This window comes from Hemiscyllium ocellatum, chromosome 9, assembly GCF_020745735.1.
Source record: "Hemiscyllium ocellatum isolate sHemOce1 chromosome 9, sHemOce1.pat.X.cur, whole genome shotgun sequence".
NCBI lineage: Eukaryota > Metazoa > Chordata > Chondrichthyes > Orectolobiformes > Hemiscylliidae > Hemiscyllium > Hemiscyllium ocellatum.
In genome coordinates, this window is record NC_083409.1 from 102,496,495 (window position 1) to 102,510,049 (window position 13,555).

The following is a 13,555-nucleotide window of genomic DNA, read 5'->3' on the forward strand; positions in this document are numbered from 1 at the left end:
TGAAGGGGACATTTTGATCCCTACCTGTGCAGTGCCAGGAATGTTCAGACGGGCTGTATGTGTTGTACTATCAATCTTAAAGTCATTGTTGTTGTACACATTTCCACTGGGGTCATACACAAAAATATCTGGTGTCTGCTTCTCCCATGTAATGACAAAAAAAGTGTCATTCCCAATGGTCTTATCGATGAAAACTGTTCTGTTCAACCAACTGTCATCTTCAACCTTTATTGCAGAAACTTCAAGCTGGGACCAAAGAAATGGAACAATTGAATCTAATGTTAAGTTAACACACAGATAATTTGAAGGTCACTATCTGAGGGGAAACACACCTGAACTGACTGTTGACTAATGTCACCATTTCCAGATACTAATGAAGAGAAGGCATCGGTTAATCCAGTTGCATACACATTATCAGTGGCTGCAAACTGTCGACCCCCTAGAGAATGGAGAGGGTAAGAAAGTTATAAACATGGATCAAATACATGGTCAGTGGGCAATGCCAATTGAGACTGAAATGAAGGAGGAGGCATCAGGACTTTCTGCAATGTGACAGTAACTACCCAATGTCAAATTGTTTGGAATAAAATTATTGAACATGGGAACATTAACTTTAATCCTGTCTGATTAGCAGGAGCAATGTGTAGTTGAGGGAAGAAGAATTAAAATGGCAGTGGTAGCCATTATGTTCCCATTACCTGCAATATTAACAGGTAACTTGGAGAATCAATCTGACTGACTAGAAATATGGACATGTCCATTACTTTTATTGTACATTAAAGTTGTGTGACATCACTTTAAATAAATAATTTGACTTGTCTAATTTCCTGTTAGCTGTACATGTGGACAGTGTCAGGAGTAAAGTCCCACCAACTTCCTGTCGGAGTCTGCACAGTAATTGGAAGGCTCTCAATTGAAATTACTTTGTCCAATATTTTCACTGAGGGGCCACCCAATTCATTTTAAACCTGTTAACACTTCCACCACAATAAAAGTTGGGAGCAGAACTCAAAACAACAAGGCTTGTGGTTGTGTTCCTCTCCCAAGAATTCATGAGAAATTCTTTGTGTCCTTATTACCTGTCATTGCTGACATCTGTTCCAGCTCTGCAGCTGCATCTGATCCTAATGCTATCGTGTGGATAACTGCACCACTCTGTTTCACCTCCGAGAAACAACTGCTTATCCCACTGTCCTCCCCATCAGTCAGCAAAACAACTTCATCACCATTTGTAGCACCATCGTCACCACCAAGTACCTGCAAAGCCGTGAAGTTATTGTCAACGTGGGAAAACTGAAAAATAAAATGAGTTACTAAAGTTTGCTGAAGCATTTCAGTTTCTACCTGAAAACCAGCATGGACTCCCGCGCAGATATTTGTCCCCCCATTAGCTGTTGTAGGTAGCAATTGGACAAGTTGATGCCTCACACCTTCATTATCAATCACTTTCAAATGTGATTGAATAGTTGCAGTACTGTTAAAAGTGACAATTCCAACTTGTGATTTTGTTTCAATGATCTGAAGTAAGAATATCTCGGCTGCTTGTCGGAGTCTGTTCATACGATTCTCCTGTTGAATTAAAAAAAGACAATGTAATATGCAGCTCACTGCCTTTTAACTAATTTATTTATAAATTGCATTTAAAGTAATACGGATAAAAATTAATTTCAAGCTCGTATTAAGCAGTCTGCTTTGCCCAAGATGGTTCAAGACAGGAAAGTTGGAGATGCTGGAATCCAAAATAGAATGGCAGGAGGCTGGAAGAACACAGCAAGCCAAGCAGCATCAGGGGGTACAGAAGTTGACATTTTTTGTGTAATCCTTCTTCAGGACTGGGGTTGGTGTGGCGGGGGGTGATGCAGGAAAAGGGGGAGGCGGGGGCAGGGTGGTGAAGGAGGGATAAGTGAAGACAGGTAGAGGGTATGACCTGGTTGGTCAATGGGAGGATTGATTCTGGTTGGTGGCAGAGAGCTGTGGCAGGGAGGGGGAGGGGCTGGGAAGGGAGTCAGGGAACAGGGAGCGAGGTTATTTGAAATTGGAGAACTTGAGTCCTCTGGGCTGTAGGGTGCCCAGGTGGAAAATAAGGTGTTGTTCCTCCAATTGGAGCTGTGGTTTGTTTTGGCAATGGAGGAGGCCAAGGATGGTCACGTCGGAAAGTAAGTGGTTAGGGGGCTGAAATGGACAGTGATGGGGTGGTACGGTTGGCCAATGAGGACCCAGCAGCGATGCTCAGTGAGCCATTCCCTAAGTTTACGTTCGGATTCCACGGGAGGTGCAGTTAGTAAGTTTGCAGATGACACCAAAATTGGAGGTGTAGTGGACAGTGAAGAAAGTTACCTCAGATTACAATGGGATCTTGATCAGATGGGCCAAAGGGCTGAGGAGAGGCAGATGGAGTTTAATTTAGACAAAGGTGAGGTGCTGCATTTTGTATAAAATACAGGACTTATACATTTAATGGTCAGGTCCGAGGGATTGTTGCTGAACAAAGAGATCTTGGAGTGCAGGATCATAGTTCATTGAAAGTACAGTCGTAAGTAGATAGGATAGTGAATTAGGCATTTGGCATGCTTTCCTTTATTGGTCAGACCATTGAGTATAAGAGTGGGAGGTCATGTTGTGGTTGTACAGGATGTTGGTTAGGCCATCAAGGATGTTCCCAGGGTTGGAGGATTTGAGCTATAGGGAGAAGCTGAATAGGCTGGGTCTGTTTCCCCCGGGTGTTGGAGGCTGAGGAGTGACCTCATAGATGTTTATAAAATCATGAAGGGCTTGGATAGGATAAATAGACAAAATCTTTTCCCTGGGGTGGGGAAGTCCAGAACTAGAGGGCATATTTTTCGGGTGAGAGGGGAACGATATTAAAAGGGACCTAAGGGCAAATTTTTCATGCAAAGAGTGGTGCATGTAAGGAATGAAATGGCAGAGGCAGTGGTGGAGGCTGGTATAACTGTGACATCTGAATGGGTATATGACTAGGAAGGGTTTAGAGAGATATGTGGCAAGCGCTGGCAAATGGGACTCGATTAATTTGGGATATCAGTCGACATGGATGAGTTAGACTGAAGGGTCTGTTTCCGTGCTGTACATCTCCATGACTCTATGACTCGAAGACTCTACTCCAAGATGGTGTCAAGATTTTTTCTGGTGATTGTTTTGGCTGCATTAATTCAAGCAAATGTTTCCATTTTACACATGGGATGTGGCTGTCATTGGCAACAGCAGTATTCATTGTCCATCTCTAATTGTCTTTGAACAGAATGACTGGCTGGGCATTTCAAAGGTAGTTAAAGTCAACTACAGTCTCTGAGGCTGGAGTCATATGTACGTCAGATAACATTGGCAGATTTCCTTCCCTAAAGGCCATTAGTTGGTTATTTACAACAATGATTGCTATTTGTTCAACTGGCCAGCATCTATTGGTCATCCGTAGTTACCTGTGAGAAGGTCGTGGTGAGCTATCTTCTTGAACCGATGCTGTCCACATGCTATGGCTTGACCCACAATGCCTTTAGGGAGGGAATTCCAGATATTTCTTTTATCTAGCAATGGTGAAGGGATGGGAATATATTTCCAAGTCAGAATGGTCAATGATTTTGAGGGGACCATGAACGTGGCGGTGTTCCCATGCCTCTGCTGCCCTTGTCCTTCTAGAAGGAAGTATTCAAGGATTTGGAAGGTGCTGCCTGAGGATCTTTGGTGAATTTCTGCAGTGCATCTTGTAACAATGCGCACTGCTACTACTGGTGGTGGAGGGAGTGGATGTTGTGGATGTGATGCCAATCAAATGAGTTGCTTTGTCCTTGATGGTGTCAAGCTGCTTGAGTGTTGTCAGAGTTGAACTCCTCTAGGCAAGTGGGGAGCATTCCATCACACTCCTGTCTTGTGCCTTGTAGGTGGTGGACAGGATGTCAAGGGTCAAGAGATGAATTACCGCAGTTTTCCTCGCATCAAAGTGTTTCTGGACAACCAGGGGATACCTGGACAATTGTCTATATTGTCAGAGAGATGCCAGTTTTTCAATGTATTGGAAGAGCTTGGTTAAGGGAGTGTCAAGTTCTGGAGCACAAGTCTTCTGTACAATTACTGGAATGTGGTCAGGGCCCGTAGCCTTTGCAAGATCCAATGCTTCCAAACATTTTTGATCTCACATGGAGTGAATCAAACTAGCTGAAGACTTGCATCTGTGATGCTGGGGACCACTGGAGGAGGTCCAGATGGAACTTGGTACTTGTAGTTGAAGGTTGCTGCAAATACTTCAGCTTTATCTTTCACACTGCGTTGGAGTCTCCATCATTGACGATGGTGATATTTGTGGAGCATCCTCCTCCAGTTAGTTGTTGAATCGACCACCACCATTCATGACTGGGTGGGGCAGGACTGCAGAGCTTTGATCCATTGACTGTGGGATCACTTGTGCTGTTTGAATTACAAGTAATCCTGTTTGGTACTTTCACCAGGGAGACACCTCATTTTCAAATATGCTTCTGCTGTTCCTGCATTCTCCATTGAAACAGGATTGATTCCCTGGCTTGATGGTAATGGTTTAGTGGGGGATATGCTGGGCCATGAGGTTATGAATTGTGCTGAAGACAATTCTGCTCCAGGTCATGGCCCATAGTGCCTCATGGATGCCATGTCTTGAGTTGGTAGACCTGTTCAAAGTCTGTCTCATTTAGCACAGTATTAGTACTGCACAACACAATGGAAGGTGTTCTCAATGTGAAGGTGTGACTTCATCTCCACAAGGATTGTGCAGTTGTCGCTCTTACTGATACTGTCATGGACAGATGCATCTGCAGACAGCAGATTGGTAAGGATGAGGTCAGGTATGTTGGTTCCCTCACCATCTGCTGCAGACCCAGTCTGGCAGTTAGGTCCTTTAGGACCCAACCAATTCGATCAGTAGTACTGAGGATCTAAAATTTGAATTTAGGCTGTTGTCAAAAGCAACAAGTATATGTAGATTTTTTATTAACCACAAAATGGCTTTTTAATTTAAAATAACACAACAAAATGGCTGCAAATAATAATTTGACTCTGTGAGCTTGAACTGATGCTTTGCTAAGTTGGTTGTATTTAGAGATAAGAGAAAACAATGGAGTTTTCATCATATGAATCATACGATAGTGATTTGGTGCTCGAACTAACCTTGAAATGCTACCATGACGATTGATATAATTAAGACCCGTTTCCCAGGGAATATCATTGGATTAGCCTGCTGTCAATCATATCACCTTATTACATTTGATTGGTCTTTTCTTGTAATTAAGGCTGTACTGTCTCTTAAAAAACATATAACTAATGTGCAATTTTCGAATGTAATTGTGCAACTTCACCACAGAATACAGAAGCTTTAACCTCTGCGTTGTTGGACAGAATTGCATCAATGTGCCTTAATTCAACAAACTAATGACCTTTGCTTTTTTACAGACTGCATTCCATTGATTTTTTTTGACTGATCTCGAACCAAGAGGCCCTCTTGAGGGATCATAAATCTTCAGTACTGTGGCTGACCCCCTCTTGGTGGTGGGCATTGAACTGCTCCACCCAAAGTACGTTTTGTGTCCTTGCCACCCTCAGTGCTTCCTCTAATGTTTGTTCAACATGGAGGAGGATCAACCCATCAGCTAAGGGTAGACAATACATCACAGAGTCATTGTGATGTTCAGCATGGAAAGAGACACTTTGGTCAAACTCATCCATGCCATCAAGATAACCGAAAGTAATCTAATCCCATTTGCCAGCGCTTGGCCCATATCCCTCTAAGCTCTTCCTATTCATGTAGCCATCCAGATGTCTTAAATGTTGTAATTGTACCAGCCTCCACCACTTCCTCTAGCATAGGAAGTGTTTAGAGGGATATGGGTCAAGTGCGGGCAAATTAGTCTAGGTTAGGTTAGGATATCTGGTTGGCATGGCCGAGTTGGACCAAAGGGTCTCTTTTGGTACTGTATATTTCTCTGACCTCTATGTCCCCAAGTGTCTAAGTCCTGCACTGATTTGCATTTCCAAAATGCAGCACCTAACATTGATCTCAATTAAATTTCATCTGCCACTCCTCAGCCCATTGCCCATCTGACCAAAATCCCATTGTAATCTGTGGTAACCTTCTTCACTGTCCATGACACCTCCAATTTTGGTGTCATCTGCAAATTTACTAACAGTACCTCCTATGTTCACATCCATTCAGTCGGGGATTTCCTTGCCCATGTTTAAACTGATGCCATGAGACTTCGTGGGATCTGTTGTCAGTGTTGAGTATTCCCATGGCAACTCCCTCCTGACTATATACCACTGTGGCACAACCTCTTTGGGTCTGTCCTGTCAGTGGGACAAGGTATATCCAGAGATGATGATAGTGGTGATGGTATGATTTTGTGAGTATGACTATGACAGGCTGTTGCTTGACTAGTCTGTGAGACAGTTCTCCCAACTTTGGCACTAGACCCAAATACAGGGTTGACAGGGCTGTTTCTGCCATTGTTTTTTCCAGTGCTGAGGTCAATGCTAAGCAATCTGTCTGGTTTTGTTTCTTGTAATGATTGACACAAAGGAATGGCTTGCTAGGCCATTTCAGAGGGCAATTGAGAGTCAACCACATTGCTGTGAGTCTGGAGTCACATGTCAGCCAGCCTAGGTGAGGATGACAAATTTCGTTCTTGAAGGACATCAGTGAACCAGATGATTTTTCTTGTCAATTGACAATATCTTCATGGTCATCAGTAGATTCTTAATTCCAATTTTTTTAAATTGAATTCAAATTCCACTATCTGCCATGATGGGATTTGAAACCAGGTCCCCAGAATATTGGCTGAGTTTCTGTATTAATAGTCAAACGACACTGGAGCCGTGCCACCATCTCCCCCTTAAACCCATGTCTCCAGAGCATTAGCATGGCTCTCTACATTACCAGGAGAACATGAGGACTGCACATGCTGGAGACCAGAGTCAAGACTGTGGTACTACAAAAGAATAGCAGATCAGGCAGCATCCGTGGAGCAGGAGAATCTATGTTTCAGGCATAAGTCCTTCATCAGGAGTCTCTACATTGCCACCCTGACATTACCACTATACCAATGCCTGCTCAAAAATGCAGTGTTATGTCAAACTCTTGATATGCGCTTTGTAGATGACAGAGAGGATCTGGGAGTAAGGAGGTGAGCTACTCATTTTAGAATATCCAGCTTCTGACCGCCTCTAACTTGCTGTGCGAAACCACACAATAGCTCAAATGTGGGTCTAAATCAATACTTTCTATGAAATAAACTTGACGAAACCTTACCATGTTCATGCTCCCAGAGACATCAAGGACTAAGCACACCACACGGTGTTTGGCCTGTAGCAGTGTAAAGGTTGGTATCACTGAACCACTGTAGGGTGAGGGATTGTTTCGGAAATCCTCCGACTTGCTGATTACGTCCCAGGTGCTCCTGAAGTTGCACATTTTGTTTTGCATGTTTGGTGCGTCAGGATTGTGAGTCTTATCGTCACAGAATTCAGTCACCTGGGTGTTTTAGAAAAAAAGATGTAACAGGTTAAAGGGGATGCAGATAGCTTGGGGTGGGGATGGGTTATTTTTATCTTCCATACCCAGAAAGAATACCGTTGGAGACAGTCACCTGCCCATTGTGAAAACCACAGGATCGATATTGCATTGAATCTCTAGGATATCACACAGATGTCTGACAAGAAGGAATCCACAATATAAGTTTACAACAACTCTCAGTGTTTAAAACTTATCACTAATTTGTTGATAATATCATAAAATTGTTTTAAGCAAGAAAAGGACAGAACTGTTAAATCCTTAAATGTTTCCTGTTTGCTTCCTGTCCTTCCCCAGTCAATGGCATCTGATAAAGGAAAGACTGTGCATTATCATCAATCTCAAAGGCCCTGCACTTTGCAAGTGGAAGCTGGAGATGTGGAAAATGCAGGTCACTGCTGCCATCCATTGAAGAGGAGACGCCTCCAATCTGCAGTAAAATGGGAAAAGTGATGCTCAGGAATTGAGGGGACGGTAAGGTGACTCAGTGGTTAGCACTGCTGCCTCATACACAAGGAACCTGGGTTCAATTTCAGCCTTGGGTAACTGACTGTGTGAAGTTTGCATGCCCTCCCCGTGTCTGCGTGGATTTCCTCTGGGTGCTTTGGTTTTCTACCATCGTCCAAAGATGTACAGGCTGGGTGGATTGACCATGGCAAATGAGATTACTGATATGGGATAGAATTCTCTGTGGAGGGTTGATGGCAAACCCGATGGGCTGAATGGTGTCTTCCCACACTGTCAGGATTTTATGAAATTGCAGGTTTCCAACAAAGTGAAATTCTCCCAGAGCACTGCTGCCAGTACAAAGACTTCAGTTGGCTCTACAGCAGATTTATGACACAGAGGTGACCTCAATAAAGTTTGATTCCTGCACTGGTTGAGGTTTCCATGAAGGACTGTCCTTGTCAAACTTTTCCGTCACCTGAGCTGTGGTGTCTGTCTGGTTAAGGCATCACACATTGCCTCAATCCAATGGGAGAGCAGTCTTGGCCTGGTCGGTCAATGGAGACTTCACTTTATTTTTATATTAATTATTACAGTATAGATATCTCTGGTAGGATCTAATTAACTATGATTCACCTTGTTGAGGCACAGCAGTGTCAATTGTCTGCACTCTTTGTCACGTAAGGGGATTTCAGTGATAATGAAAGATTAATGAGAATTTTCAAAGTTGGGATTAGTGTTGGACTTTGAGGAGAACCTGGAGGTGGATGTGCTGCTCTTGTTATGAAGATCCTTTATTATCAATAGTTTCTTTGAGGATTTGTGTTGAAAAAATTGTAAACAATCATCTGTTTGTAAACTCACGGAAGATACCTGGACCTTTTTCTTAAAAAGGGTCACTAAGTGACACATTGGACCAATTTGTTAAAGCCATTTCTTGGAGGTCACGTCTTAAATTAATTACATGCAGGGATTTACTGAAAATCACATGCCTTGGTTTCTGGCTTGGAAAAGTGAGGACCAGCAGATCAGAGTCGAGAGTGTGGTGCAGGTCAGGCAGTATCTGAGGAGCAGGAGAATCGACGTTTCAGGCATAAGCCCTTCATCAGGAATGAGGCTTGTGGGCTGCAGGCCTGAGAGATAAATGGGAGGGGATAGGGTTGGGGGGGAAGGGAGTTCAGAATGCGATAGGTAGATGAAGGTGGGGGAGAAGGAGATATGTCGAAGAGGTGGGTTGAAAAGATAGGAGAAGTGATGGACAGGTCAGGAGGGCAGTGCCGAGTTGGATGCTTGGGACTGGGATAATGTGGGCTGAAAATGTGTTGCTGGAAAAGCGCAGCAGGTCAGGCAGCATCCAAGGAACAGGAAATTCGACGTTTCGGGCATAAGCCCTTCATCAGGCTTATGCCCGAAACGTCGAATTTCCTGTTCCTTGGATGCTGCCTGACCTGCTGCGCTTTTCCAGCAACACATTTTCAGCTCTGATCTCCAGCATCTGCAGACCTCACTTTCTCCACTGGGATAATGTGGGGGAGGGGAAGTAAGTAAACTGGTGAAATCCATATTAATCCCGTGTGGTTGCAGGCTCCCAAGGCGGAACATGAGGCATTCTTCCGCCTGGCGTCAGTTAGTAAGGGTTAGGCGATGGAGGAGGCCCAGGACCTGCATGTCCTTGCTGAAGTGGGAGGGGGAGTTGAAGTGTTTACCTATGGTGCGGTGGGGTTGGTTTGTGTGGGTTTCCCAGAGATGTTTTCTGGAACAATCCACAAGTAGGCGTCCTGTCTTCCCAATGGAGAGGAGACCACATCGGGTGTAACGGATACAGCAGATGACATTGGTGAAGGTACAGGTAAATTTCTGTTGAATGTGGAAGCACCCTTTGGGGCCTTGGACGAAGGTGAGGAAAGTGGTGTGGACACAGGCTTTGCACTTCTTTTTGTAGCAGGGTTAGGGGCTGGAAATGGGATGTTGGCTGGTGGGGTTGGGGGGGGGTGGGTCTGACAAGGGAGTCGCAGAGGGAATGGTCTCTCTGGAACACTTTAGGGGTGGGAAGGGAAACATATCTCTGGTGGTGGGGTCCATTATTGGGTGGTGGAACTTGCAGAGGATGATGTGATGTATGCAGAGGGTGGTGGGGTGAAAGGTGAGGACCAGGGGAGCTTCTGTCTTTGTTGTGTTGGGAGCGGTGGGGTTCAAAAGGTGGATGTGCAGGAAGTGGAGGAGATGCACTGGAGGGTATCATCAATCACATCGGAAGGGAAATTGTGATCTTGGAAGAAGGAAGCCATCTGAAAATTTCTCAGGTGGAATTGGTAACCTGGGAACAGATGTGGGAGAATTGGGAATAAGGGATAGCAATTTTATAGGAGGTAGTGTGGGAGGATGTGCAGTCTAGGTAGCTGTGGGAGTTGAAGGGCATGCAGTAGATATCTGTGGTTAATCGGTTGCTAGAGATGGAGATGGAGAGGTCCTGGAAGGGGAGGGAGGTGTCCAAGATGGTCCTGGTGAATGTGAGGTCGGAGTGAAAGGTTTGGTGAAGTTGATGAACTGTTCAACCTCCTCGTGGGAGGACGAGGTAATGCCAATACAGTCATCAATGTAGTGTAGGAACAGGTGTGGGGTGGTGCCGATGTAGCTGTGGAAGATGGACTGTTCCACGTACCCGACAAAGAGGCAGGCAGAGCTGGGGCCCATATAGGTGCCCATGGCTACCCCTTTGGTTTGGAGGAAGTGGGAGGATTGGAAGGAGAAGTTGTTAAGGGTGAGGACCAGTTCAGCCAGGCATATGAGGGTGTCGGTGCAAGGGTACTAGTTGGAATGGCGTAGAAGGAAGAAACAGAGGCTTGGAGACCTTTATTGTGGTGGATCAATATGTACTGGGACTGGATGTCCATGGTGAAGATGAGGCGTTGGGGGCAGGGGAAACAAAAATCTTGGAGGGGGTGAAGGGCTTGGGTGGTGTCCCGAACGTAGGTGGGGTGTTCATGGACTAATGGGGACAGGACATTGTCAAGGTAGGCAGAGATGAGTCCAGTGGGACAGGAACAGGCTGAGACAATGGGCTGACCAGGGAAGTCAGGTTTGTGAATCTTGGTAGGAGGTTGAATTGGGCAGTGCGGGATTCACAAGCAATGAGGTTGGAGGCTGTGGGTGGGAGATCCCCAGGGGAGATGAGGTTATGGATAGTTTGGCAGACAATGGTTTTGTGATGGGAGATGAGGTGGTGGGGACAGTTGGAGCAGGTGTCTGCGAGTTGGCGCCTGGCTTCAGTGACGTAGAGGTTGATGCACTACACTACCACTGCGCCACCCTTATCTGCGGGTTTGATTATAAGGTTGGGGTTGGAGCAAAGGGAGTGGAGGGCTGCATGTTGTGAGGGCTGGAGGTTGGAATGGGTGAGGATGGTGGATAGTTTGAAGCCATTCATGTCATGGCCACAGTTAGAAGTGAAGAGGTAAAAGACGGGTAACAAGTCAGCATGGGGCGTCCAGATGGATGGGGTGTGTTGGAGGCGAGAGAAGGGGTCCTCAGTGGGTGGGCAGGAGTCTTGATTGAAAAGGTAGGCCCAAAGGTGGGAGATGAAATGTTCAATGTAGGGACACATGTTGAACTCATTAATCCAGGAGTGTGGCAGGATGAAGGAAAGGCCTTTGCTGAGGACTAAACATTTATCCTCAGTGAAGGGGGAGGTCTGGGGGAAGAGTAAAGACAGGGCAGGGCTGGGAGCTGGGACTAGGGGTGGGGCTGGAGATGGGTGTGTGGGCGGAGACAATCACTTCAGTGATTATAGGGTCAGGAGTGGTGTCATCAATAGAAGTGACACTAACACTGAAGGTGGAAGTGGGGCTTACAGCAGTCTCTATGGCGGGGGGATGGAGGTGACATCACACGTTTCGGTGACGACATTGCGGACTGGTTTTCGGTGAATGATGTCACTGCTGGCAGAACTGACGTCGGCGAAGGTCTCATTCATGTCCAGGTGAGTAGGTGAGTGACTTTTTCGGCACAGAAGTGGCTGTGGTGGTGGGAACTGCAGGGGTGGAAGGGACGTGAGAGCAGGTTTCGCATTTGTGCCAGAGGCAGTGAATCTAACAGTGACGGTATATCCTGCGGCAGTCACAGAGGTGGTTGTCTTCCCGGCAATCGCAGAGGTGGTTGTCTGGTTGTTAATATTGTGTGGAATTCAGTTGCTGCAATGGTTATCCTCTGCCTTTCAAAGAAAGCTCTTTTGCAGGACCAGTGTAATAACCAAACACTGTGTGAGCTGTACTCCTGGAATACCCTTTGAACAATATATGTTGGCGATTACAGAATAAACTACATCTGTAAGAATCCCTGTGATGACTGTCTATTTTCGATATCCATGTGCCAGGAAGTTGGATGAAAGCCTTATCCTTATTCTTCATATCCTCATTCCATATCTCTGTCGAGAATTTTGTTTTTTTTAAATTGACAAACGTCTGGTTATTTCGAAAATATATCATTTGTGACTTCCACTTGTGTGTTTGCTTCTTTCTTGAGTCCTTCTGTTTTATAATAAATCAATAATTTTGCTCCTTACTAGAGACGTTAATTTAATGGATCTTTTATATTCTAATTTGAAAATATAGATAAAGCATCATTGGCTATCTTGGTAACTGTGTAAAGTAAATAGATTTGTGTTGGGAATAATGGAATGGTGGCACTGGACAGAGGCTGTCCACTCCCCAGTCTTGGGCACAACACCATTCATCTGCTTCCTTTGCTTAAGATTAAGGCCCTGTTGAAGGACCCTTAGTGACAGATACATTGCATCCTGCAGCTGGTACACAATCCAGCCGCAGTGTGTCAATAGTGGGGCAACTGAATGTTTAAAGTGGCTGATGGAGCTGACCAAATGGACTTCTTTGTATTTGATGGTTTGATGGTATTTGTTATTACAGTCACATAGGAAGTGGCCCATCATGGTTTTGACTTGTGCCTTGTTAGTGCTGGAGTGGCTTTGGGGAGTCAAAGTGTGAGACTACCCAACAAGAGCAAAATATCACAGATGCTAGAAATCTGAAATAAAATCTGAAAATCATGAAAATCTGGAGCAAGAAATGAAGTTAATATTTCAGGTCACTGCAGAAGTATTGAAAGACTATCCAGTCTTGAACAAGTTCATCCAGAATGTCTGTGGTTTGATCAGTTCTGTAGAAGAGCCATATTGGATTGAAGCATTAACTCCACTTCTCTCCTCAGTTGCTGCCAGACCTGCTGAGTCTCTCCAACACTTTCTGTTTTTTTCTTTATTTGCTCATCCCATTTAGTTTAGGGTCAATGGTAATCTTCAGGAATTCAGCAATGGTAATGCAATGGGAGGTGGTTAGATTCTCTCTTGTTGGAAATGATCATTGCTAGGCATTTGAATCACAGAAATATAACTTGCTACATTTCAGGCCAATCGTGGATGCTATCCAGGGTTAACTGTCTGCACTAGAGACCATGTAGTATGCTGAGGAATAATGCATTGAGTGGAACACAGTATAATCATCCTCACTTCTGTCCTTATAGCTAAAGGAAGGCTATTGATGGGCAGCT

General features: G+C 44.9%; 1 protein-coding gene across 1 annotated transcript in view; it reads right to left on the bottom strand.

Annotated features, from left to right (window-relative positions):
* Positions 1 to 13,555, bottom strand: part of LOC132818547 (calcium-activated chloride channel regulator 1-like) — a 57,291-nt gene that overhangs the window by 15,252 nt on the left and 28,484 nt on the right. The window contains exons 6-10 of the mRNA XM_060829605.1: positions 7,286 to 7,507; positions 1,345 to 1,569; positions 1,080 to 1,257; positions 333 to 439; positions 25 to 246 (exon numbers count right to left, since the gene is read on the bottom strand). Of these exons, the coding sequence (XP_060685588.1) occupies positions 25 to 246; positions 333 to 439; positions 1,080 to 1,257; positions 1,345 to 1,569; positions 7,286 to 7,507 (954 nt within the window). The remainder of the gene's footprint in view (positions 1 to 24; positions 247 to 332; positions 440 to 1,079; positions 1,258 to 1,344; positions 1,570 to 7,285; positions 7,508 to 13,555) is intronic.